This window comes from Oryza glaberrima, chromosome 7 (genome assembly GCF_000147395.1).
Source record: "Oryza glaberrima chromosome 7, OglaRS2, whole genome shotgun sequence".
Lineage (NCBI taxonomy): Eukaryota > Viridiplantae > Streptophyta > Magnoliopsida > Poales > Poaceae > Oryza > Oryza glaberrima.
Window position 1 is genome coordinate 19,244,950 of NC_068332.1, and position 26,357 is coordinate 19,271,306.

The 26,357-nt window shown below is 44.0% G+C and overlaps 5 protein-coding genes across 7 annotated transcripts; 4 read left to right on the forward strand and 1 right to left on the reverse strand.

The window, feature by feature from the left end:
* Positions 1 to 763: 763 nt before the first annotated feature.
* On the forward strand, positions 764 to 3,731 carry LOC127779974 (pentatricopeptide repeat-containing protein At4g18975, chloroplastic). Its single transcript, XM_052306912.1, has 5 exons — positions 764 to 960; positions 2,204 to 2,294; positions 2,500 to 2,643; positions 2,758 to 2,970; positions 3,224 to 3,731. Exons 1-5 carry the CDS (start codon positions 842 to 844, stop codon positions 3,413 to 3,415), a joined length of 759 nt encoding a protein of 252 aa, XP_052162872.1. The 5' UTR covers positions 764 to 841; the 3' UTR covers positions 3,416 to 3,731.
* A 1,218-nt stretch (positions 3,732 to 4,949) lies between these two features.
* On the forward strand, positions 4,950 to 9,611 carry LOC127779975 (isopentenyl-diphosphate Delta-isomerase I). The gene is made up of 6 exons (XM_052306913.1): positions 4,950 to 5,123; positions 7,835 to 7,890; positions 7,988 to 8,079; positions 8,509 to 8,611; positions 8,703 to 8,840; positions 9,060 to 9,611. Exons 1-6 carry the CDS (start codon positions 5,050 to 5,052, stop codon positions 9,311 to 9,313), a joined length of 717 nt encoding a protein of 238 aa, XP_052162873.1. The 5' UTR covers positions 4,950 to 5,049; the 3' UTR covers positions 9,314 to 9,611.
* LOC127779976 (coleoptile phototropism protein 1-like) lies at positions 5,141 to 7,826 on the forward strand. 3 transcript variants are annotated; one of them, XM_052306916.1, is made up of 3 exons: positions 5,141 to 5,771; positions 5,851 to 5,950; positions 6,068 to 7,826. In XM_052306916.1, the coding sequence occupies exon 3, from the start codon at positions 6,144 to 6,146 to the stop codon at positions 6,810 to 6,812; it is 669 nt and encodes a 222-aa protein (XP_052162876.1). In that variant the 5' UTR covers positions 5,141 to 5,771; positions 5,851 to 5,950; positions 6,068 to 6,143; the 3' UTR covers positions 6,813 to 7,826. The 3 variants fall into 3 exon arrangements, with proteins under 3 accessions (XP_052162876.1, XP_052162875.1, XP_052162874.1); XM_052306915.1 differs by having other exon boundaries at positions 5,141 to 5,950; XM_052306914.1 differs by having other exon boundaries at positions 5,851 to 7,826.
* A 520-nt stretch (positions 9,612 to 10,131) lies between the features above and the next one.
* On the forward strand, positions 10,132 to 14,347 carry LOC127779377 (uncharacterized). Its single transcript, XM_052306111.1, has 6 exons — positions 10,132 to 10,442; positions 10,540 to 11,302; positions 11,534 to 11,727; positions 12,653 to 12,689; positions 12,805 to 12,869; positions 13,413 to 14,347. The coding sequence occupies exons 1-6, from the start codon at positions 10,348 to 10,350 to the stop codon at positions 13,903 to 13,905; spliced, it is 1,647 nt and encodes a 548-aa protein (XP_052162071.1). The 5' UTR covers positions 10,132 to 10,347; the 3' UTR covers positions 13,906 to 14,347.
* A 252-nt stretch (positions 14,348 to 14,599) lies between these two features.
* LOC127779378 (uncharacterized) lies at positions 14,600 to 17,396 on the reverse strand. The gene is made up of 2 exons (XM_052306112.1): positions 17,004 to 17,396; positions 14,600 to 14,893 (listed from the first exon to the last, which is right to left on the reverse strand). The coding sequence occupies exons 1-2, from the start codon at positions 17,294 to 17,296 to the stop codon at positions 14,836 to 14,838; spliced, it is 351 nt and encodes a 116-aa protein (XP_052162072.1). The 5' UTR covers positions 17,297 to 17,396; the 3' UTR covers positions 14,600 to 14,835.
* Between the last annotated feature and the right edge of the window lie 8,961 nt (positions 17,397 to 26,357).

The window sequence follows — 26,357 nt, forward strand, 5'->3', positions numbered from 1 at the left end:
CCAAGGAGCCCAGGATGGAAAGGGGCACCTCTGTCGCCGACCGGCGACTGCCTCGCCCGCATGAAGGTCAAGTAAGGGTGCGCTCATTTCAGCGGGCAACCGCTCCCGCCACCTCGTTTTTCGCGCGCACGCTTCCCAAGCTGTTAAACGGTGTGTTTTTTGTAAAATGTTTATATATATAAATTGTTTAAAAAATTTATATTGATCTATTTTTCGAAAAAAAAACATTTAGCTAATACTTAATTAATCACGCGCTAATGGCCTGCTCTGTTTTCCGTGCCGGAGGGATTATTCCCCGTCCCTCACTCTCGATCGGGGCCTAAGTGTCTCCGCCCCCCAGCCCCACCGTGTCCCCTCCGGCCCTCCCTCCTGATCTGATGCTAGGTTTCTTCTTCTCCCCGGAACCCTAATCCCTAGGGCTCAGATCATGCCCATTCCCTTCCCTTTGGTTTGAACAGGTCCCTGGTCAGTTTTGAGTTTACTAGGGGAGCTTCTTAAATTAGATAGTACTACAGAACGTTGTTGAGTTTACACTGAAATGGGAGTATGTTGGTCAATTTTTGTTGTGAAATATGCTTGCTTAAGCTGGTCAATTTGCAATTCTTGTTGTTGGAGTGAATGTTAAATAGAGGTCCCCCCATAAAGTAGGAAACCACATGAGCCTTTCTAACTTGGAAGGCCAATGCGGTAAAGAAGAAAAAAGTCCACCGGGCCTTCTGGCCCATGAGCCCACCCTACAATCTACACCGTTGGATCGATCAACACGCTCCTCCCCGCCGCGAGCTCCGCTTATCTCAATTCTCCGCCGCTGTGCTGCTCACCTCCACCGAGGAGTGCGGCCATGGCGGGAGCCTTCTCCCTCCGCCTGGGACCGCGCATCGCGGGGACGCCACCGCCGCCGGCGAGCGCGACGAAGGGCGAGGGAAGAGGAGGGGGCCGTCCTACCGGCAGCCGAGCTCTGTAAGTGGATAAGCCTGCTGCTTCTGCTCTAGTGTTGGATGTGGTTGGCTTGTCCGTGCTTCGGCGGGTGGGCGGCTGGAGCTGTGGATTTGCGGGTGTGTAGTGGAAGGTAGGCGGATCCGAGCTCACGGCTCAACCCGCTCAAGCTGTTGGCGTCGGGATTGCGTACACTGAGATTGCTCGTGTGAGTCGTTCTGTCGTTAGTCCTGTGTTAGATGTGCAATATACTAGGATTTAGTGGTTAGAGCCTTAGAGGTATGTTGTTATGCAAATGCAATCACCTAGGAAGGGCAAGGTGTTCATTTGCCATGAAGTTGAGGGAGGGTTATAAACTGACCGAAATCATTATACAAAAGCATGGCATCTGATTTGCTTGGTAAAATTCTACAGCTAGTGATGCGGTTCAAGATGCACAAAGAATTTAGGATCTTAGGAGATTGAACTTGAGAAGCATGTGAAACTGGTAAATCCTACATCAGTGTGAAAGGGTACACGACACCTATTCTAATTTGATATATATGAGCATTGAGCAAGGCCATCAAAATTGTGATATGGATGGTAGAAAAATTAAATTAATTATCATATAAAGTATAATTTTGTGATATATGAGCATTGAGCAAGGCCATCAACCTTGGGTTGTGATCCTTCAACCTTGTATATGGTCAGTTGAAGATAATTTTGTGGACTCAGTTGCTTCACTTATGTCCATATTATCAGAAGAAGCTCTGCTCTGGATTTTGAGAGTTGCAGTAAGACAGAAGTATATGTTGTGAAGATTCACTTTAGAGCTTAGGTCATCTAGATGTTACCATTTTCCATTTGGTTGTCTTGTTTTAGATGTAGAGTTGATTTTAGGCAGTGATTCAGTAGTTATACATGCCTATTATGTCATTAGGAGTTGCTTTCAGGGTTGACAAATACACCAGGAATTCAGAAGAAATTGATTTCTCTCCAGCTATAGTTCTAATTACTGTAGTCTGTTTGGCAGAGGTTCTGCAGCATTGTTTGCTGGTTTCAACCTTTGCATTTTTTTTCTTTATTAAAAATGCCCATGACTCGAAAGCTAAAACATGTGATGCAAGTAGTAGATCAGGTATCCCTTTCTTTCTCGGTGAGGTTTTTGAGTAGCTCAGCTGGATACACGCCCTCTTTATTCTAACGACAGCTGCCGATATTATGATGTTCGTTTTGACCTGTAACATCACCATGTACCAAATTAAGTGTTCATTTATTGTGGTCATAGGGTGTCAAAGAAGCCAAACAAGGAGCATCATTTATGGATAAGGAAGGATTCAGCTGGGTCAGGGAAAAAGGCTCTTCATCTTGTTAATACTGTAAGATATTACATCTCTGTTACGTGTTTCTCTCTCTCTTTCCCTAGCTTAAACATGTGAAATTAATTTGAAGAAATGGTCTGTTCTGTTGTTAATTTTGTCTTGAGCTTCATTCTGATAAGAAAGCATCCATTTTGTTATGTTAATATTGCCAAGCTTAAGAAACTGAAATTGTCTCAAATCAGTCTGGAATACTATCTGCTAGGTTTCAAAGTTACCAAATGAGAAAGAAGCTGTTTATGGTGCATTGGATAAGTGGACTGCCTTTGAGCCCGAATTCCCTACTATTGCAGCAGCAAAAGCTTTGGAAATGTTGAAAAGGCGGAGACAATGGCTGAGAATCATCCAGGTAAGGTTATTATAGATTATATCTCCTTGTTAGTCTGTTGAGAGTACAGTAATCACAGCTTTTGATGTCAAGCTCATTTTCTCACTTACCTTTCAATTTTGTTGCTGTTATCAGGTAGCCAAGTGGTTGATGAGCAAAGGCCAGGTGCTGACATGGACAACGTATGATACACTACTGTTGGCTCTTTTTATGGATGGAAGGATAGATGAGGCTGAGTCGATTTGGAATAATATCATACAAACTCATACACGTTCAGTACCCAAGAGGTTGTTTTCCCGGATGATCCTGATATATGACACCCGCCATTGTCCAGACAAGGTTTTGGAGGTGGTATCTGACTTTTTTATATTTTTCCTGTAGATTTAGGTGACATTTACCTTTTTAACCTTTTCTTGATGTTTTAATTTGTGTTTTCATTTCTACTAATTGAGTTTGTTATATTCATTTGCATATGTACATTTTTTAAAGGATCATATCATTGTGAGTCAATCTATGCTTTAGTGCTGAAATGTAGGTTCTTCTTTTTTCCCTAAAGGGTTGCTTGGGGGTTGTTTTCCCTAATAACTACTTCCAATTTTAGATATATGCTGACATGGAGGAGCTAGGGGTGCATCCAGACGAGGATACAACAAGAAGGATCGGAAGAGCATTTGTGACTTTAGGCCAGGAAGATAAAGAAAAGATTGTCCTCGAGAAATACTTGAAGAAGTACAAGTACATGCATTTCAATGGTGAGCGCGTTCGGGTGCGAAGGGGAGGACCTTTGGCATAGTAAGCATTCTCCCAATGTCAACGCTTGAAGCCTTGAACCATGTAATGATGAGACGACCTAGAAGGACACACCTTCAATGTATTTAGCAGTTACTGACCCTGGTCCTTTGTGATTACTGTCTTTCCTGAGGCTGTACAAAGATTTCTTTCGTTCCTCTTATGTGAAAGCATGGTTAGATTGTACTGCTTTGTAGGCAAATGAACAGTGGACTCAATACAGTTACTAACTAGATACTGGTTTAGTTAATGGAAAGCATTGTGATGCTCCAAACAAGTAAGATGTGATTCTCCAATGGGTATTTGGAACGCCAGTGTAATGACCATTTCCCCTTGTTTCTGTGTTGTGTTCCTCAATTCTGTTGAGAAGTGTGCAAATCTACAACCTGACAGTTGGTTTTTCTTTCTCTTTTTTCTAATAAAGTTTTTTTAGTTATTCGGGCACAGCGTCAAGTAGCGTCAATCTTTTACCGCAAGGGTCGAGTAGCTGCATCTGTGGAGTACTCAGTAGTCCAGTGTAGAATGCCATCCATAAACTTGGGAGAAAGCGACGACGCGACGGACACGACAAAAATGAAAATTCTGAAGATTTCCTAGCTGAAGCTCCAGTCACTCACCAATTTCAATATTTTATTTTTAGATAATATACTCACCAATTTCATGGCGCCGATGGTTTGCTAATGCACCCCGGTTGCTAGCCCAGCTACTTCTAGTCTCCTCGCAGCCTCTCGTGTTCCATCAGGATCAGCACCACAATTATATGAAAAAAAAAAGAGAGAAAAAACTAGCACCACAAATTAACGTTCCCGACATAAATGAGGAAGAAAAATACTCAACTCTAGAAGCATCTTCGATTATGTATGCTTTTTAACAAGGGAACTTTTGGTAGCTGTTAATTAGATGGGCTTATCCTACACCAAAATTAGCAGCGCTAGCCAGTTCTTGCAGCCGTTTAGTCTGTTGTGACAATTTCAGTAAGCATTTTTGTGGTCCTTTACTCCTTACTAATCTGTGGCCCGACGCGAAATAATTGGCAGCGCCTGCCGGTTTTGCGATTATGTGGTCTGTTATCAAAATTATGGCAAATTGTTTGCCCGGAAATACAAAAATTGGCAATGTTTTAAGCTCCACGCTAGTAGTTATTGTTTTTTGGATATTTTTTTTTGTTCACAGATCGGATCCAACACGAGTCATCGTAACCATGTGATTCTTCTGACATAAAGAGACAAGAGAACACATTTTATTTAAAAAAAGTTATTATTCCCGAAAATAATATAAGAGGCGCGAGGAATACGAGCTCAGCCAGATGGCCCAGATCACACTCCTGGCCCCACCTTTCAGCGACCGTGAGAGGAGGCGAGCCAAAAAATAAAAATAAAAAACACCACGTATGGTAGTGGCACGCACGTGGCTGACCCGGACAGAGATCTACTTGTACAAATGTACAATGCTCGCTGACAGGTGGGCCCACAACCACCACGCCGTCCGCGAGGCCCGGCCCGGCCGGCCCACCCGTTATTTATCACCCCGCCTCCGCCTCCGCCGCTGGCTGCAGAGACACTTCTTCGCAGTTCGCGTCGCGCACACACTCTCCCTTTGCCTCGCGCAGAGGCGGCCGCGCCTTCTCCGCCGCGAGGCATGGCCGGCGCCGCCGCCGCCGTGGAGGACGCCGGGATGGACGAGGTCCAGAAGCGGCTCATGTTCGACGACGAGTAAGCGCGCCCCGAACCTCCCCCCCCTCCCCCCTCCCTCCTGCGCCGTTATTGGCTTTAGAAATTTTGATTGATGAGATGCGCGAGTCTGGGTTTCTGGTGGTCGGTGCGCCCCCCACCCCCCATCGGATCTCGTGGTGATTGGGGGGGGGGGGGGGGATTTGGGATTTGAATTTTAGTTGTTTCGCATAAACGAACGCCAAAATTCACGGTGGCCAAAATTCACTTGCGGGTTATATTTTTGGTTGGGTTTGAACTTCACTTGCTTAGTCTCACTTGTTCGCAGTGTTATTAGATCTCGGGGCCTATGCCGTGGGAGTTTCTGGGTTGGCCATGGGAGGATTCGGATTCAGTGACATTGTTATGGTATGGCACGGTGTGACATTGGAGCGATCTGGAGCATTGAAATCTAATCGAACGGTCTGCTGCGCCGGCCCACCTGCAGCCTCCATTTTCACCCCACGCTTTCTGTTTCCTGCCGCCCAATGCCCAAATCCCGCGGCTCTCCCCAATCCCGCACGCGCGCTCCAGTCTCGCTGCCCCGCGCGCGCCCGATCCCGCACCAAAGCAGGGCTGCCGGCAGAGTTCCAATCCCGCGGAGGTCCCAATCACGGTGTTCACTTTGACACCACTGACATTAGCCTGATTGTAAGCAGCTACAAACTGGCAACTCCTATCCTGGATTTCCCTACAGTTCAAGCTAAACCTGAAAATGTTTTTGTCTCAGAAAGTTCAGTTCAGTCACTTCAAGCAATTGCTTAGCCCAATTTTCACATGGTTTAGAAATGCCATATTGCCATGGATACAAGATAAGTAAGATAAGTAAGGTATATTTCTCATTTCACACAATCAAGACACAATGTACAAAAAAGAGATGAATTATTTGGAATACAAATTCAGATATTTGTTTGGTACTGTGTTGATCAGTATTTTCAACATTTCAGCAGGTATGCCATACCACTTTCCTAAGCAAACCATCAACAGTTTGGATCAAATTATAGTGTGAGAAGTAAAAACAAAATGACAAAAACTAAGAACTCTGACACTGGCATCGACAAAAACTGCTTCATACGTGCCTACCAGGCGGTGATGGTGCCCAAGTGCGGCTACATCCGCAAGGCCGTCGCGGCGGTGCGTGGTGGCATCACCACCACCGTCGAGTTTGACCTCTCCACGCTGCCCGGCGGTGTCGATGCCTTCGACAAGGCCGCGCGCGACTGCTACGGTGCCAACTTCCAGCTATCAGTGCGCAACGCGGCCGCGCTTCTCTGCGCCTCTGCCTTCCTCGACATGCAGCCGCCGTTGGCCCGGTGGCCGGACGCCTCCACACGCCCCCGGTCGTGGCGGCAGGGCAGGGCGCCCTGGTTGCGGCGGCACGGCAAGGCCTCGGCCCCGGCCTCGCGCGGCGAGGTAGGCGAAGCTGTGAGGCAGCCGCCCGGTCCCCTCCCCACTCGCGGCTGCCTGGCACCTCTCCGGCCTAGCGTGGCGGCGGCGGCTCCAGCTAGCTCCGGCCTGGCGCGGGCGAGGGAGGCGAAGCTGCGAGGCGGCCGCCTGGTCCCCTCCCCACTCGCGGCGGCCTGGCGCCTCTCCGGCCTGGTGTGGCGGTGGCCTGGCGCGGGCGAGGAAGGCGAAGCGGCGAGGCGGCGATGCGACCACGGGGGATTTGGGCGTCGGGCGGCAGGAAACTGAGAGCGTGGGCTGAAAACGGAGGCTGCAGGTGGGCCGGCGCAGCAGACCGTTCGATTAGATTTCAACGCTTCAGATCGCTCCAATGTCACACCATGCCATGCCATAACAATGTCACTGAATTCGAATCCGCCATGGGATGGGAGGGCACTTGTGGGCAATGTTTGGCTAGAACACTGTTCCTTTTGTTGTTTTAGCAAATGCTATACGCGCTAAATACTCTTTTTGTTAAAAAAAATACTGTGCAAGATGTGACTGGATACTGCAGGTCAAAGATAAGGCTTTGCTTGTGTGTGGATTTGTAATTTCTCATTATGGCAACCTAGTCATGACTTGGTTTGGTTTGATGTGTTCAACTCAACGGTCTCTCTTGGCTTTGTTTGTCACTTGTGCAATTATTGTTCTATGAGTTCAGAGCTTCAGATGGTTGTAGGAAAAGCTAATGGTTTAGCCGCCTCATTCAATTTACGGTGTACTGGATCAGCGAAAGGTACTGGATCAGCAAAAGTACTGTTTGAATGACTATGCATGATGTTCCCTATCGCTTTTAATTTGACTTAGCAACAGCTATTAAAGATCATATGGAAGGAGCGAATGCGATGCTTTTCTTTTCCCTTTCTTATAATGAAAGATTTATTTGAAAAGAGATTCCTCCTGTGGTTCAAAAGAATGCCCTTTTATATGTAAATATTATGGTAAACACATGTACCTACTGTATTCAATAATCTCTGATGGCACCTTTTGCTTTAGTTCTATTCAATATTCTTTTCCCAAATTATGTCAACAAATAATTTCAGGTTTGCTATCCTGTCTTTGCCAATGTTAGCTTGAGTGTGATGGCCGTATAATGCAAGTTCCATAAGCGATGTACGATATATGTCTAGTTGCTTAATTGGTCTATTTGTTTTTTTGTAAACCATGTAAACATTTTTAATGATTTAGAATTCAGTAAATACGACTATGTTTTTTTTTATAAGTATTAGTTTCAAGATATTCAAGTAAGTAACATTCTTGTTATTTCACAGATGCATTTTGGTGGATGAACAAGACAATGTTGTTGGCCATGAATCAAAATATAACTGTAAGTGTTGTTATCTGCATCTCTATTCAAATCCTGTGCCCAACATTCTTTTGAATTAGTTATTGGAACGATACTTGACTTGATTCATTTGACACAGGCCATCTGATGGAAAAAATCGAATCTGAAAATCTACTTCATAGGGCTTTCAGTGTATTCCTGTTCAACTCAAAATATGAACTCCTACTCCAGGTTTGGAGAATTTACTAATTCTGCACTTCCATTTTTTTTAATCTTGTATTACGTTGCACCTGGCACATATTCTATACAACTATTCACTGTGCTCCCATGTCAAGTTACCATAGCAGTTAGTAACACAGGATCTCCAGTTGGAAGTTAGGTTTGTGCCTTAAATCACTCTTGAGAAAAACAAATGGTATTTAGGTTTTGCGCTCATGATTCAGACGCACGCAATTTTCTGAGACTTGTAGATGTTGTCTGTGATGACATTTACGACATAGCTCTTTGCGTAACTAGTTTTCAAAATGTCTTCTGTTTACAAATTACCCGCATATTCATATTCTTCAAATGCTCGACTGGAAGTTATTTTTCATATCTCATTTCTAGCACCGCCATCTTATTCTTCAAAACATCTGCTGATTATCTGTTCTACTTTTCCAGCAACGATCTGCAACAAAGGTTACATTTCCTTTAGTTTGGACCAACACTTGCTGCAGCCATCCTCTGTACCGTGAGTCTGAGCTTATACAGGAAAACTACCTTGGTATGTGCCAAAAAAAAAGCTAGTTGAGGCCAACTATTCTTCCGTTTCTGCTCTGTTTCAATGATGTTAGTAACATATTATCATTCTCCAGGTGTTAGAAATGCTGCTCAGAGGAAGCTCCTGGATGAGCTGGGCATCCCAGCTGAAGATGTGCCAGTTGACCAATTCACCCCTCTTGGTCGGATGCTTTACAAGGCCCCATCTGATGGAAAATGGGGTGAACACGAGCGTAAGTTTTAGTTTTAATACCTTATTTAATTACCTGCACACTTATTTTTATTCATTGAAGCTCAACCTTTAGTGTTATTCTCATTTCTATAAGCCAATTATATGATCATTACGATTATTACACAAATAGATACGACTGTTCGGGATACTTCACCAGAAGTGTAAGAACGAACATTATGCCGCCCTGCGCTGAAACCTGTTTCTTACCTCTCATCTGCAGTTGACTACCTGCTGTTCATCGTCCGCGACGTGAAGTTAGTCCCGAACCCGGACGAAGTGGCCGATGTGAAATACGTGAGCCGTGAGCAGCTGAAGGAGCTCATCCGCAAAGCGGACGCCGGAGAGGAAGGCCTGAAGCTGTCTCCCTGGTTCCGGCTGGTTGTTGACAACTTCCTCATGGGCTGGTGGGATCACGTCGAGAAAGGCACCCTCAACGAGGCCGTGGACATGGAGACCATCCACAAGCTGAAGTAAGGACTGCGATGTTGTGGCTGGAAAGAATGATCCTGAAGACTCTGTTCTTGTGCTGCTGCATATTACTCTTACCAGGGAAGTTGCAGAAGTCAGAAGAAGCTTTTGTATGTTTCTGGGTTTGGAGCTAAGTGTTGGGCTCTGCTGACTGAGAGATTCCCTTATAGAGTGTCTATGTTAATTTAGCAAACTTCTATATTATACATGATTAGCTAATTGTTCGGTGTCTGAATAAAGAACAATAGCATGTTCCATGTTTATTTGCTACATATATGATGATTATGACGCCATTCCCTCGTAAGCTTTGATTGATTTACTTATTTACCAAGTTTTCCCCATACCTAAACCAAATATAGAAATCTGGTACAGAAGAAGATAAGAGTAAGAGTAACATCTACCCAAGATGGATCTCAGGAGATACTCAAATCAACCATCTTGATTTGCCGTTTCTTTTTGACAGATTTCACCAGAATTTATCACTTATTTTTCTCGGCAACCTTTAACCTAATATTATTCCTCCGTCTATTAGACAAGGCATACCGCATGATTGCAGCTTTATAAAATAATTTTGTATCAAGCACTTTATTTTGTAATAATAATAAAAATTAATATTATAAATTATCACTACCTCGTTCCATTTCCAACAGGCAACAGCCCAACACACCCAAACTCGGCCCAGCCCAACTAAAGAAACTGGATTAGCGAAAAATCCCCCTAAACTCTCGCCGAATCTAAACCGCCGCCTCGTGTGCAACGCCACAAAATTCCACAGGGGCTAACTCGTAAAAAATTCCTCCCCATCCAACGCGGCACAAACCCTCCTCCCCCTCCTCTTCCCCCTCCCCCTTGCGATTTGCGAAGGCGAGAGAGCAGAGAGCGCCGCGCGGACGAGACACCTGGAACCCCCCCGATCAAGCGGCGCGGCCTAACCTAACCCCGTGCGTCGCGTCGTCGAGAAGGGGGAAGCATCGGCGGGCCGCCGACGCCGACGAGGTCCTCCTCGGGCAACGACGGCGAACGCGCCGGCCACCGCCGCCATGTCGAAGAAGAAGGCGGTGACGACGATGACGCTCAAGGACTTCCACGGCGGCTCCATCCCCTCCGAGCTCCCCCTCCCCTCCGCCCCCGGCGTGTAAGTTTCCACCCCCAAACCCTAGCCCCATCTCGCGATTCGTCGTTCGGTGTAGCCGTGTAGGTGATGGAGTGATGTTAACTCTCGTTTGTCGCAGCTCCGCGCGCCCGGCGGACCGCCCCGTGGCCTCCCAGGCGGCCGCTCCCGCGGCGTCCGCTCGCCCCCGCGCCCTAGCGACCTCCGCCGCCGCTGCCGCGGCGGCGGCGGCCGCGGTCCCGTCGTTCCTCACCAACCCTTCCCGCATCGGCCGCCACTTCGACGAGGACGAGCGCACGCCCTTCGAGGCCGCCTCCACGCCGCGCCGCCCGGCCCCGTCGCCCCCGTCGTTCGCCCCATCCCCGGCTGCGGGGCCCACCAGATCCGGGCCCGGGAACGCCTGGGGGCCGAGGAGGGAGGCGGCTCCGACCGCGGCGCCGGTGAGTCCTGCCGCCAGCGGCGGCGGCGGTGGTCAGATCTGGTCGGCGACGCGCATCGCGCAGGCGAGCGCCGTGGAGAAGGTGATCTCCGGGAGGTGGAACTCGTCGAAACCCTCCTCTCCACCGGCGGCGCCTGTGTCGGTCCCAGTGGTGGTGGAGACTCATGTTGCACCGCCGGAGATGGAGAGGCCAAAGTCAGTCGGGGTGAGAGAGCTGGATGGTGGCATAGAGAGGAGCGTGGCGCCAGTGAGGCCTGCGTCGCATGAAGGCAGGGTTGGGGAGGCTAGAGGCGTGGAGGTGCAAGAGAGACCTAGGGTGGGTGATGTGCCAGAGAGACCTAGGGTTGGTGATGTGCTGCCAGAGAGACCTAAGTTGAAGCTGCTTCCTCGCTCCAAGCCAATCGAGGCTTCAGAACCATCTCCTGTCTATGTTGAAGAGAAGCAGGTTATTACTCTTGCTCCCATGTGTGTTGATCAGATTGAAAATTGAATTGTCTTGTTTTCCAGCGGTAACATCAAATGATGTTTGCAAATCTCCATGCAAAGTGATACATGATTGTGTTGTGTTGCTTTGTGCTTATTAAGTTGCTCTTAGTTTGCTTGATTTGATATATGGTATGTATGCAATGGCATGGTGAAACCTTAATCTTCTCCCTTTTGGACAACTATTGTATAGGTGCATCAGGTTCCAGTGGTCGCGAATACTGTGCAGGTTGACGTTATTCATGATGTGCACCAGAATGTTGTAGCACCTAAAGCAGGAGTAGCAGGGGCAGATGCTGAGGGCCGGGCAGTGGAGCGACCACGATTGAATCTGAAACCCCGCTCCAATGCAGTAGGACAGTCTGATGAAAGTGCTCCAAAGGAAAGGTAGGTGGTGTTTAGCCCCCTCCTCCACCCCCGCCTCCCTTCTTTTCAACTAATTCTTGAATGTTACGTCTATTTTTATCATTTGGATTATGCTGTTGGTTGCTTGCCATATGTGTGGTACACTTGGCCTGTTCAAGCACCTTTTTATGTTTCGTTAAATGTTGAGGTTACAAGTATCCATCTGGTTGATTGATCTTTGTTAATATGAAATAGGTGCATTTAGATTGGAATATTAATCTTCGTTGTTTGCATTCAGTATGTACATTTCCACATGCATGTTTGTGCTGTGCGCTATTAAGAATGGCTTGTTATTTTGTTTTGGATTCTACCTTGTTGGAGGACTAAAGCAATTTGCAGTATTGTATTATTGGAGGTCATCTTTCTTTTTTCTTTGTTGACAATTGCATGCAGCTCATATTTAACAAAAGGGCATAACACATGTTTAACCTATCATGGTGAGTTTATATCAATAGGGATCCCTTTAGGTTTGATTTATTATTTACTTGTGGCAAACCACTTCCCTTTAGTTCCATAGTGCACACTACATGTGGAACGAATTATGTAACATGTTTATAGACATTTAGTTGCTCCAATAGAAATAAACTGTGCTTCTTTTTGTCTGCACGAATAGTGGATGTGAAAAATGTTTTAAATCCATGTGAATAATGAGTGAGTGAAATGTACAAGGGCATCTAGATTCTACTATCATTAATTTGGCTCCTGAATCCCCATTCTTTTTTTCCCAATCTCTGAATCTTGGATTTTTTGTTTTCAAGATTTATACCGTTGCTAAATTTGTTCACAAGTTAATAGCTATCAATCTTGCATTCAATCTGTTCAGTAAGAATTGTCCTTCTGGTCTCTATTTCATTCCTGTAGTAATTCTCAATATCTTCTCTCTCATTTTTTGTAAATATTGTGGTAGGCAATCCCTCTTTGGTGGAGCTCGGCCCAGGGAACAAGTATGCGATCCTCTCTCTCTCTCTCTCTCTCTCTCTCATGTTGCTCTTGCATATATGTAATTTTCTTTTTTTTTTCCTAGCTTTACCAAAAACTTAATGTTGTTCATAAACTCAGGTTCTCAGAGAGCGTGGAATAGATGCTTTAGCAAGTGACCTTGATAAGACATCTCCAGTTGGCAGGTAGTTAGCATACAGCCCTTCAGATAAAATCAACGTTTTACTTGGCTTGAATTACATTTTTATATCTAATGCTTCCTGATTCATGCTTGTTATTAATATTGAAAGCCTGGTATCTCCAGGTCTGGACCATAGTTAATGTTCCATTCATTGTGACATGATTTTACTGGCCACCTACAATTGCAGGACCAGTGATTGGTCTTCCAGTTGAGCTTTCGTTCTTAAGATAGTAAAAGTTGCACTGTTGTGTTTTCGGAAAGCAACTAACATGGTGTGAAACAACATGCTTGTTTGTGCAACATTCCTAAGCTGAATGTGTATTATTTTCCTTTGCATAGAGTTTTTTTTATCTAATTCTGATGTTTGAAAGTTCGAAGTTGGCTTTTGGAGTGCCAAGAAAGGATGGTGACAGAAAACATGTAGTTTTTACCTTATTTTACGAGATTCATTTTCTTGAAGCTTTGTTCCTTTTCTGCAGATATTACTATAGCATGCATACGTTGGATGTGTACCGCATTCGCTAATAACCTTTGTGGCATCTTCCAGGTCTAAAAGTGAATTTGCAAAGGGTGAGCAGAAGGTCGAAGCTATGTCCATTAACCCTTCAGGTGAAAAGGCTGAGAGTTTTCCAGCTGGTTCTAGAGGCCCAAGGAATGCTGATAAGAAAGACTACAGGCGGGATACAGACCGGAGTGATGTGTATAGGCCTACACGACGGGAGGACAACAGGAGAGTTGCTAGAGATGTGGAGAAGCCCGAGCAACAGCGTCCAGAGCCTGAAACCTGGCGTAAGCCAGTCGAGCCACCAAAGCCTGAGGTTGTTGCACCTCGTTTTGGGAAAGGAGCATCTGCATTGGAGCTTGCACAAGCCTTCTCGAAGTCCATGTCTGATACTGTGCCTCAGAGTCGCTTGACAAGTGTTCCTAGCCCTAAAGTGCCCCAGAGTCCAGGGACCAGGGATCAGGTTGGCTTCTCAAGGCTTACTGACAACCGGGCATTACACTCTAGCCCCTCGCAGCGAAAGATTAACGGTTACTAACCTCATTGCACATGCACGCTGTGCTCCCATGATGGCACGACTCAAATACCATGGCCTCGCCGAAGCGCACTGGTTTTATCTTCATGTTTGATTCTTCCATCATGGGAAAAAAAAAATCAATTGTTGCTCTCTGGATGGCGACACACGAGGGGTGCTGATCTCGTAACTGGTGGCTCATTTCCACTCTTGATAACAAAGAGATGAGAATTTATGAACTATTTGTGCTTCTATTCTTCAGCCTGCTACCCGTGATTTAAGCTGGGGAATAATTTGCAACCTCTGTGCTGCTACTTGGATGTGCCACATGTTTCTGGTGTGCTTGTTTTAAGATGTTGCCAGATCAGTGCTATGCCTATGTATGCAGCATATTGGTTTCCCGGTACTTCATTAGCACGTTATACTTTCTTCTTTTCACTATAGTAAAGGAGATAATAGTTGTTCATTCTTGCTTGCTTGCTTGTCGTATCTGTTGGTCCATCGAGATCACTGTAATGCATAAAACCGTCGAGATTTCTGGTTGATTATTTGTCGTTGTAGCAATCGAACTATCAAAAAGAAGAACTTCTCTCGGCATCGTTGAACCAAGAGGAATTTGCTGCTCGTTCCATCACATATCCACGCATCATGCAGGAGAACATCAGGAATCGTAAAAAGGCGATGGAAACCGAAAGCCACAAACGCGAGTGGGGGGGATCGGGCAGCAGCAGCAGCAGATTTATATGCACATCATCAGAAGCATCCGGAAAATTTACAGAATCAGCTTTGCGAGTTCGTTCAGATCTTTGCGCACAAAAGCTGAGCCGTCATGGTCAAGCCAGCGAGCGCCACACACACTAGAGAGGCGTCATGGTCAAGCCAGTGAAACCACACACACACTACGAGCACACAGCGCCCCATCAGCTACAGGACTTGTGTCCACCGGAGTTGAGCTCAGAACAAGAACGCCGTCGGCGCGAACGCCGGCAACACCGTGGGTGCCCCGTAGTGCCTGCAGGTAGAGACACAGAGATGCACCTTGGTTAGTACCACTGTACCAGTAATGAAGGCTAAATTGTGAGTTACTTCCTCCGTTTCATATGTAAGTCATTCTAGCATTTCTTACATTCATATTAAAGTTAATGAATCTAGATAGATAGATAGATATATCTAGATTCATTCATAACATCAATATGAATATGAAAAATGTTAGAATGACTTACATTGTGAAAGGGAGGGAGTACCAGTTAATAGAAACCCCCCAAACCCCCTCCCCCTAAGGAAAAAAAAAAACAGAGAGAGTGACTAAGGCATTATTGCCGCGGATTATTTTGTCCATGTGAAGCAAATAACGGTGAACAATAAAATAGAAAAAGAAACGCAAAGCAAATAATCTGCAGCAATAATTTAGTGAACAAGCTAAAAATAACTAGGCCACAAAAGTAACTACCCTCAATCTCAGAATATAACAACCTTTAGCTATAAATATGGATAAATGCATATCCAGATTCGTAACTTTTAAAGTTTATGTATTTTGGGACGAAATGCATATGAATCTGGATATATTTCGTAAGTTTCAGCTATGTTTGAACTTTGAACATATGGGTGTCTGTTGAAATTTTTGCCATAATGGCATGTGAGGGACAAGTAGTAGCGGTAGCAGGCACGAAGTGATCAGGGGAAGAGTTTCACGGCCTTCACTTGTCATCTGGGCCAGTGTACTATAGCTTGAGTTTGACTAACATGCACTAGCGATAAAAGGGAGGAAATTAGTACGTGTGGAGGACCCCCTCGTTCTTGATTCTGACAAGGACGGTGAGAATTGAGATTGTCTATATACATAGTAGATTCCATTGTTAGGACACGGTGGTCCAACTAGAGTTGCAGGGAATTAAGGAGAGTTGCCCTAATAAATCAAACAAAAGCTAAAATTTAAATTTTTAAACTTAATTTTAAAGTTAATTTAAGATATTCTTAACGTAGTTTATTTTTCAACATCGACTTTCAAATCATTAGAAATATATATAAAAGTTTTATCTATAAATTAGTTTTTATTTTCTAATAAGCCAAAATAACTTATTAGAAAAAAAAGGGGCAACCGCGATGAGGCTCGAAGTGTCCATCTACTCCTTCCATCTTACATAAAATATAATAAATTAGTACTCGATTAGACATCACCTAATAATGCTAAGAATCTGTAACATCTATACACAAATTGAAAGTGCTAAGATATTTAACTATAGAGGTGAATTCCTTAATTTAAGCCGTATGAGTATGTCAATTTTCTTTTGTTGTGATAATGGAAATTGAAAAACTGGATGAGTCTGCAGTCTTTTTTCTGCAGTATCTCGACGTGACATGAGCATCTTAAAATTTATGCATACAAAACAAGACTTATGAATTTTCACTCACTTATTTTTTTTCCACAATAGGTATTGCTTATGTGTCTTTGGAATAATATGTACGGTTTCAACTAACCCTAGACGTCGTCAAAGTATGATGGAGCGTTACGCTTTGCAACATGGCTAGGTTATACGGATAATCATGAGCTGCGATGAACAGTTCAACTGTATAAGCTGCTAGTTGCCAAAAAAAAAAAAGTGCATTGACCTGGCAAGCTTGATCCCTGTGAACCCATTTAATTTAGGATTCTTTAAATTTTCTACTCACTCTTATCTGGAGTCAAACTCTCTGCGAGATCCAATTGCTAATTAGGTACTCAACGCAACTCGCAAGTTGATCAAACCAACCAAGTTTGAGCAATTTTTTCTTTATACGTAGTATCATCTACGGAGTATTACCCCCAAAAAAAGAAAAAAATCCAAAAGAAAGAAGCTGCAGGAGAGGATTAAGTTGATGAGGTAAAAATGTCAAAAAAGTCAAAACTGCGTAGCATATGCACGCACGGACGACCTTGACTCGGAGCCACGTCACCCGTGGCCCACCTGGAAGCGACACGTACGCGCCACGGCGTCCGGCGACGCGGGAGAAGCGCGTCGTAGGACACGTGTCGAGATCCTATCCGTCCCGATCCCTCGAACCACCGAAATCCAACGGCCAAAAAAAACTGCCCAAGCTAACGTTCGCGCGCGCGGGGAGAAAGAGAAAAAAAAAAAACTCACCGGAAGTCGTCGTACTCCGACCGGACCACGCGCCGCGGCGGCGGCGGCGGCGCCGCCTTCCCCTTCGCCTTCGCCTTCGTCCTCGCCGCCGGCTTCGCCTTCGCGGCGGCGGACGACGCCACCGCGACGTCCTCGGAGATCGCCCCGAGCGTCGGCTTCCACGCCGGCCCCGACGGCCTCCTCCGCCGCTTCTCCGCGGGCGGCGCCACCGCCGCCGGCTCCTCCTCCGCCGCCTGATCCACCGGCGCCGACGACAGCCGCCGGCAGCGCCTCACGAAGGCGAACAGCTTCATCCCCGAGCTTAATTAGCTTATATTAGCTTAATTATACGAATTCGAAGCGAACTCGATCGAGCGGAAAAAAAAAAATTCAAAGCCCTAGCAAATCCGCATCAAATGGCCACGGGTGATGCGTATTATATCGCGCCCGCTGTTTGTACTAGGCGGCCACTTGCTGTGGCCGCGACCCAAATGACTAAACTGCCCCTGTTGTCCTTGCAGAGTTGACATTAGTATTTGGTGATTAATTAAACGTTGCATGGGTAAAATTGGGATTTTCTTTTCACAAATTAGTAAGTAGAGTTTATTAGTTTTGGTGTGGAACACGCATGCAGTCACTGCAAATTGCATTGTTTTGGACAATTGGGCTATACGTACGTTGTTTGTGAGCTGTGGCATGAATCCACGTAAAAAGAGTTTAAAGAGAGAGCTTATCTACCTAAAACATTGGCCTTCTTTTTATTTCTGAAAAGAGTAAATAAAATAATCTCATCTGGATTTTTATAAAGATAATGGAAGATGCATTACATCTCTAGCCTCAATCTTCTCCGCCTTTATCTACAATATTACACGTTTCTCCAATCTCGCTAAGGATATGGTGATGGTTCCATGCATGCTTGTCTATAAAGTGCATGATCTCTAAATGCAAATTAATTAGCATGGATAATGGGTGGCGGAACCAGAATCTTTCTAAGCATAGGGCTCAAATAGTATACTTTACATAATTTTACCTTTATCTTCTAGTTTATAAAATTTTAAAGTGTAATTTCAATGTATATTTAGGCTAAGGAGTAGGGCTGCAGCCCTAGCTGCCGTACTCTATCTCCGCCTCTCATGATATTACGTTCATGTAATCTGCTGGTGATTTGCACAAAACGCAAGAAATAGACAAGAGGATCAAACTATTTAAGTAATATCCTCTGGATTCTGGAACTAGGATTCTATAAATATAGCAACATGGAAATCATATATGAATAAAATGGCATACACAATAGAACCTCCTACAGTATTTCAGAACATAAGAACATTAGAAGCAATGCTTTTAGATAGTTTACAGGAAATATGACAAGGAATTTTGGAGGAATCGGAATGAGTGTAGAGAGAGAAATAGAATAAGAGCATTGGACTTTTCAAAGGAAATGAAAACATGAGCACACGTTTAGTTTCTTATGGAATGAAGGCATAGGAAACAATTCATATAATTTGCATGCAAACTCCGTTCCTTTGTTTTAAAGAACCTCATAGGAAATAAATTCCAAGGATTAAAATCCAATAAGTTTCCTTTGAAATTCCCTCAATCCAAATGAGCCCTAATTAGATCCAATGGGTGCCCTCTGTTTTTTGCCAAGTCTTACTTAAAATTAAAATTTTAAAAAGTTTCCAGGTAACATGGCTGATCACTGGATGGCGAAACACTAACCACCATGCCACCCTGCCTCTTGACTTTTGATCAGTGTGTGACCGTTAGATCTCGATCCGACAGCCGAAAATCCGTAGACCATTTCTCCAGTACACCCAAGGATATAGTATCAAATATATCATCGTCCTATCTGCAGATTTGATTAATTTATGACAGGTTTTGCTAATGCAAGTTAATGGGGCAAGTGGTTCGAGATGTGCTAGCTCAGCGATATCTATTATGTACTAGTAGTTTTATTATGCTAGTCTTCGATTAGTCCAGCTGTGTGGATTATGGCGTGGAGGTCACACCCTGCATGTCACCACATCTTGACTTGAGTAGGCAATTTAATTTTTCTTTGGTTTTATTTACTGTCTATGTATTACTCCCTCATCAGTTCCAAAATATAAGTATTTTTTTAACTCTAGAGAGGTGTTCGAGATGTTATTTCAACCAATAATATTTATAACAATAAGTTATTTGAAATTAAAAAAGTTATAAATTATGATAGTTTTTCTAATAATAAACGAGTTATTCTATTTTTTTCGTTATTAATAATCAAAATTAAAAATGTTTGACTTAGCACTTTCTAAATATTTTTATATTTTGTGATGAAGGACATATTAAGTGTGCGTACGTAGTACGATTGAGATGTATAATGGATAATATGTTAAAAATATTGAACTATCACAACATGGGCGGCTAAGGGTAGCTCCAATTCTTATGCTGCACGAATTTTTTTTATTATATCCACACTAGACATTGACTATATCATGTTTAGTGTTTTTTTAAGAAAGAGAACTGTTTATGTTGTAATTGTCCTCTTATTCGTGGATAGAATGTCAAGAGAGGTACACAGGAAATTTTTGAGAGAAATGACTATGGTGCTTTTACATAGTGTGCATTTGCTTTTGAACAAATTAAAAATGAGGGCATATTCAGTGAAAACGAGTTAAGTGTTAGAAACTCATAAAAATCATACTTAAAAGTTTTTATAAATTTATAAAAAAAACATTAGAGATAGGTGTTGTTATGAAATACATTATTGTCAAATATCAAGTTTAAACTCAACTTTATTTTGGGTAACAAATAAGACAAATTTTGGGTGAATAGTAACATGCTACTATTCACCTGAAATTTGTCATTTTTATTTCTCTCAAATAAAGTTGAGTTTGGACTTGAGATTTGGTGAGAATGTATTTCACATCTATACCTTTCTCTAGTAATTGTTTTATGAATTTATAAAACTTTTAGATATGATTTTCATGAGTTTTTAACATTTAACTTGTTTTCACATGATATTTTCTCATTAAAAGTTTCACTTTGCTCCAGTTAGTTCGAATTCTAGTATCAACAAATATAGTCGTGTATGCGTTCTTATTTGGTGTAGAAACGAGAAGTTTTATACTTTCCAAGTTTATAAAACTATACACCCTCAGTTTTTGTTTTATGACCCTATTTACCTTTAAGCATATTTTTACCATTTGTATCATTAAAATCTTTTGAGCAAATATGTAAAAATATAAGTCATACTTAAAATATTTTTAGTGATAAAATATAACAAAATAAAATTAATCATATATTTATTAAAATAATATAAATGGTTAAACATAAAACATACTTTGAAAAGTTAACGACACCGTATATTTAAAAAACGAGGAGTATTTTTTAGTTGACTATTCATTTCAACGATCTGAAGCAACAAAAGCGTGGGGGTGTAAATTAAAGGCGTTATATGTGTCTATAGCTTTCTCTCATGTAATCTCTTTATATCATTATCTACAAAACATAAACACTATACCATTATCTAAGAAATGTAATCAATTAAATTATGAGATAATCCAAGTAATGCCATTGACAAGCGTTAAATATATTGTTCATCCTATAGCACTTAACAATGCGGAATGGGTGGAATCCTAATGGCGGATGGTATTTTTGGGACAAAATCATTTGTATGATGGTATTTCTTGAAACTAATATTTAATGATGTCATTTTCTTTTGGATTTAGATGGTTGTTAATGGTATTTATTGGATTACATCTTAAAGGAGTATATGATTGAGTGACTGGCTTTCACTTGCGCAGCATATCAATATGTACCGTGTAGCAGGGTCACATTCAGAATATCCGGTCAGATCTTATCAGATAAAATTGTGGCAACTACTGGTCTACTGCCTCTTCTTTTGATCGAACATACAGTATCATATCTATTGCTAGTGGAAAAAAAATGTGACATGTTCTATTTGTACATTGGAAGTATCGGGGCCGTACTTTTTTGACCGATTTGTCAGGTCATTTCAGAGAGTGTTTAGCCGATTTCTCATTGGCTTGACAGCCTGCACTGACTCTTCGTCAGACAACACTATCCAGTTATATGCAAATGCTGATGATATACAGTGGTACTAATAGTTTCCTCAACTTATTAGCTATCAAGCTAGCATTTGTTGGTGATGAGTGCCACTAATAGGAGTGAAACTGATACAAATTGTGTTTTCCTTCTCCTGTTTGTGTGATGTTGTACGTGTGTGTGCCATCATCAAACAATACACTGCATTTCTTATTTCTTAATTATTTTTTTAACAACTCGCATGAGACGGTGTGAAGTTCTATTGATAGAGCAGGAAAAACATTACAAGACTACAACCCTGGAGGGTCGTAACCAGGAAAAGAGGACCACCACCGACACACCGACATCGCCAACACACCAGCCCAGGAGAAGACTAGCACCGGACCGGCTGCCGCTAAGCGTGACTGACCACCACTAGACCAACAAGGGGACACAGACGGGATCGCCCCCCAAGGGATGCCAAAACGACGTCTTCAAAAAGAGAAGCGACGAAGAAACCGTCGCCGCCGTCTGTCGGGACTCAAAGGAGCCAAGACTAGGCTTTCACCCGGCAACCACCCTTTGAGGGGTGAGACAGCACAACAACACCCTCAGGAGGGGGAATGAACCATCGTTGTCGGTCCGGCAGAGGCCGGACTAGGTTTTCACCTGCCGCTCACCACCTGCGAATCCACGGCTAACGCAACGAAGCTCCACCACCATACAAGCTCTGCCGACATGTAGGACCCCTGCACCGGCATCCCCCGTTGGCTAGCCTTCGAGCGCCGAAGACCGCGCCACACCCACCGACAGCTCCTCCTCACACCTAGGTCGCCCCTCCACCGCTAGTCGCGCCTCTCGTGCCAAGCCGGCCTCCTCCACCGGATGCGCCTCTCGCGCCAATCCGGCCTCCATCTTCGCCGCCCGCACCTCTCACGCCGAGCCGGCCTCCCTCCATCGGCTGCGCCTCTCTGCGCCAAGCCGGACTCCGACCCCTCCACCAAACGATGCCGCGCCGGCCAGATGCAGCCGTCTGCCACACCCTCGGCAAGCTGTCCAAGTCCGCCATGCCTGCGGTCACCGCCACCGCAGCCACTATTGCTGAACGCCCAGCCACCTCGCCGTCGCCATCCTTACCTCACTCCCGACACCTTCCCCGCCTCCACTTGCTGTCGCTAGCGACCCGCATCCGCCGCCGTCGCCACCGCCTCCACGGCCACGGCCACGGCCGCCGTCGCCGCTGCCACCGACGCCAGCCGCCGGCTCCGCGAACCGCTGCGCCGTCGCCCTCCGCCACCAAGCAGCCAGCCCAACGCCGCCGCCATGCCCTCCACCGCCATCGCCAGCCAACGCTGCCTCCGTCGTCACCGCGAGCAGCAACTGCTGCGAGCACCACTACCGCGAGCACGACCACCACCGCCGACGCCAACTACCACCGCGAGCACCACTGCCGCTAACACCACCTTGAGCACGACCGCCGCTGCTGTCTCCGCGAGCACCACGGCGAGCACCACTACTGCGAGGACCACCATGAGCACGAGCGCCGTTGCCATCGCCAACTGCCGCAAGCCCCACCGCGAGCAGGACCGTCGTCGCCAGCCGGCCACCCTCCAGATCCGGCCGAGAGGCACGGATCTGGGGGACACCGCCGCCGTCGCTGCACACAAGCCACCGCCGCCGCCTAGCACCGCGCCGTCGCCGCACACAAGCCGCCGCCGCCGCCTTCGCGCCCTCAGCAAATGCCATCCCTGCCGCCTTCCACCACCGCCGCCCAACACCGTGCGCCCCTTCCTTCGTCGTCGCCCTCCCCGCCGCCAGTCGCCACCCTGCCAAATCCGGCCGGAGCAGCCCGGATCTGGCGGCCACCGTCGCCCGCCGAGGATGGCTCCCCCGCCCGCCCGAAGCATGGTCGGCGAGAGGCCCCGCCGCCGCCGTCCTTGCGGCCGGCCGGCTTTGCCGACGGCCGCTCAAGCGGCGGCGAGGCAGAGGGGGGGAGGAGAGGGGCGGCCAGGTCGCCGCCTCCCGTGCCGCCCCAGGGGAGGACGACGCGAGAGGTTTTTTCCGGGATATTTCTTAATTATCATCTAAGTTGAGCTGTTTCGTGCTCTGCTAATGACTTTTATGGCCTGTTGCCGGTTTGTTGGGACGAAAAACAATGGGTCGGAGTGCTCTTGGCTATGTTTAATTTTATAATATTTTTCATTTAAATATATAGGATACCAATACCACAAGAGAGATTCTTATATGTGCTTGAAGCTTTCAAGGCATGGTGCAATATGGGCACGGTAGACTCAAAGAAATGTGCCTATATATATTTGCTAGAAAATCGTTACAAACATGGCCGGGAAAGGATGTGAGCCGACAATAGGAGAATGGGAGAATGAGTGCACAAAGGAGAAGGGGTGGAGAACAAGAGACTATACGTCATACCTAAACATGACATTGAATCATTGGTCGATCCTATTGAAAAAAATAGTGCAAACATCAAAATATAAGGCATACTGCCTTTAATGAAAAACAAGTCACAATAAAATAAATAATATTGATGTAATTTTTTATTTAAAAGATAAGATGAATGATTAAACATTATGTCCAAGCCAACAACATCATATATTTTAAATTGATATTTAAAAATGAAGGGAGTAAATGATTATTTATCGTATTATTTGTCTCTTTTGGGTCACAGAGTAACCTTCAGGCAGGATACGATCTAGTTAAACAATGGAAGACCAGAGTCAGTGCTGGTTAGCTAGCTTTAACTTGATCTAAAAATGAAGGATATATAAAGTGACATAGCACTCAACCTTAATAGTTAAATACTACTTTTGGACTATAAAATCAGTAAATCTGGGATAGGCCATAAAATAGTCAAGGATATCTCCCCTGCCTTTATCTTTTGGACTATAATTTGGAAACCTTATGCATACAAGACAAGACTATAGGAAGTGTCCACTGTCCATTGCTTTGTCTCAAAGATCTATTTTATTTCTTTGCGACGAATTAATACTTAAGGACAGAGTGGCACTGGAATGGAATTATAATATAGTATTTTTGGACTTCAAGTTGGCAAATAATGCTTGTAAGGTTATACTTGTTTTGTTTACTTTTTTGGCCAAAACCTCTTTATTTAGGTAAACAAAACTGTGTAGATTTCTTTGGTGTGTTGTCATGTCAACTTGAAGAGAAGCAAGACTTTCCCCTGTAACCAAATTGACACGCGATTCAGATTTTCTATTATTCAATTAAACAAGACATATCTCTTGGTTTCTTGGGTAACCTGAGTGAGATCTATATTAGTAATAACATATATATACACCTTTTTGGGTCTGCATCACTACTTAATTAATAACGAACCATTGCATCTTAGCTAGGGCTGCTACACTGCAAAGCGTTGATGTGTATGTTAGCTAGCCGACAGCACCAAACAGAAGGAGAAAAAGAGGCTAAAGAGAAGTAGGCAAGGCTTACAAAGCAACAAAAGAGAACAAAAAGAGACAAATGATTGTTAACATAATTGGGAAGGACACAATACTATATGATTAATCTCCAAGGGACTGCTAGATGTGTATAGTAATGTGCAGAAAAGTTCCAACTAAAGATGCATAGGTAATAAAATGTTGCAAGGTATGAAACCAGATTCCACCAGCTACAGAAAAAGATAATGTACGTGAAGTAAAGATGTATCTTTGAGGAAAAACAGGTACTATATTTCTTATTAGCGTAAACTTTTAGTACATCCCTAATGTTTACATAGTATTTACATGTTAGGAGGCACCACAAATTAACTGTAAAAATTAAAGAACTTTTACGGTACAATTTTTTGTTACTCCCTCTGTTCCATAATAAGCGCAGTTGTGAGTTTCAGTGCTAACGTTTGACCGCCCGTCTTATTTGAAATTTTCTTATGATTACTATTTTTATTGTTATTAGATGATAAAATATGAATATTACTTTATGTGTCGCTTAATTTTTAAAATTTGTTCATAAATTTTTCAAATAAGACGAATGGTCAAATGTTGTATACGGAAACTTATGACTCACTTAAAATGGAACGAAGGGAGTAGTATATATTGTCATACAAGGACACTTTAGAAATTTACGGCAAAATTTGAAAAGAGCATTCCAGTAATTTCATGTTTTAGTCCCTAACATCCCATCAGTCATCTCATCGCCATCCTATGTTAGCTGACGGACGACGCATGTGGACTGGATGTGGCTGGTGGCACCTCACCATAGTAATGAGGACGGTGGAGAATAGGGAATGAGAACGAGCAGGGGAAATGCCCAGCATTGTTTCACTATATATACAATGCAAATTTTCATAATTGCCTCCATGAACTAAGTATAGAAAGATGATTTTACGCCCATTTGATTCTATACTCCAATCTATTTAAGTGGGAAGGATAATTTAATCTAAACCCTTAAATCATTAATTTATACTGGCAGTATAAATTATACCGTCTAGTATAAACTACTCTCTCCATTCCAAAATATAATAATTTCCAGTATTTAAGATTTGTTCTAAAATATAACAACTTTTTCTCCAACATTCTATTTCCAACCAATCACAATCTTCCCCTATTTAATTTATACATATTTTCTTAATATCCGTGTCAAACTCTAAAGATGCTTATATTATGGGACGGAAGTAGTTTCAAAATTGCAGCGTCTGAAGAAGCGGAAAATCACTCAAGATGTAGAGCTCTTAAATTGTTTGTGCACTAACTAACTTTTAGAGGCAGCTAGAGGACATCAACAAGAAAATAGACCTCAAGGTTGTCTTGGCATGCATCAATTGTAATCGTGAAAGTGATGAGAACCCTTTTCATCCTTGCAGTACAACTCTAAAACCATTCCATGTGGCTATATCTGAATTGGTGAGATTAAAGGACCTTTTGGGCCGTCATATGACTAGAATGATGGAGAAATTCTTGTTTCATCAGGAATAAAGAGTGCTTTAGTTGTCCAGTGGACAAATGGAATTCAATCAACCCAAGTCGAGGATGAAAAGACAGCAATATACATTGGATCCATCTCCGGATTGTTCCCATGTGTAGACAAGGAAGATTAAGCAAAGCCACCCATTGGAAGAAAATTTGCCATGATGACTCGATGTTATCATTTTGACCTAGTTGTTTGCTTGTTTGATCTTGGTGGCCGCACCAAATGAACACTTGTGTTTTATTTTCTAGAGTTCAAATTCTCATATATATATATATGTACTTCTCATTTTTCAGCCAATTTACTGTTCTTGCGATTTTAGCTTACCATCATGCACATAATTGCAGGAGTAAGTTGATTAGCTGGATCACTGTGTAAGCTGAGCCACAGAACAGCCATTTCTTGTGGCCT

Coding starts and splice junctions, on each gene's coding strand:
- LOC127779974 (XM_052306912.1), top strand. CDS start 842: ATGGCGGGAGCCTTCTCCCTCCGCCTGGGACCGCGCATCGCGGGGACG. Junction 961..2,203: donor CCTACCGGCAGCCGAGCTCT/GTAAGTGGATAA, acceptor TTGTGGTCATAG/GGTGTCAAAGAAGCCAAACA. Junction 2,644..2,757: donor AATGGCTGAGAATCATCCAG/GTAAGGTTATTA, acceptor TGCTGTTATCAG/GTAGCCAAGTGGTTGATGAG.
- LOC127779975 (XM_052306913.1), top strand. CDS start 5,050: ATGGCCGGCGCCGCCGCCGCCGTGGAGGACGCCGGGATGGACGAGGTC. Junction 5,124..7,834: donor CGGCTCATGTTCGACGACGA/GTAAGCGCGCCC, acceptor GTTATTTCACAG/ATGCATTTTGGTGGATGAAC. Junction 8,612..8,702: donor TATACAGGAAAACTACCTTG/GTATGTGCCAAA, acceptor ATCATTCTCCAG/GTGTTAGAAATGCTGCTCAG.
- LOC127779976 (XM_052306915.1), top strand. CDS start 6,144: ATGACAAAAACTAAGAACTCTGACACTGGCATCGACAAAAACTGCTTC.
- LOC127779377 (XM_052306111.1), top strand. CDS start 10,348: ATGTCGAAGAAGAAGGCGGTGACGACGATGACGCTCAAGGACTTCCAC. Junction 10,443..10,539: donor CTCCCCTCCGCCCCCGGCGT/GTAAGTTTCCAC, acceptor CGTTTGTCGCAG/CTCCGCGCGCCCGGCGGACC. Junction 11,303..11,533: donor TCTATGTTGAAGAGAAGCAG/GTTATTACTCTT, acceptor ACTATTGTATAG/GTGCATCAGGTTCCAGTGGT.
- LOC127779378 (XM_052306112.1), bottom strand. CDS start 17,296: ATGAAGCTGTTCGCCTTCGTGAGGCGCTGCCGGCGGCTGTCGTCGGCG. Junction 14,894..17,003: donor TCGGAGTACGACGACTTCCG/GTGAGTTTTTTT, acceptor CTCTACCTGCAG/GCACTACGGGGCACCCACGG.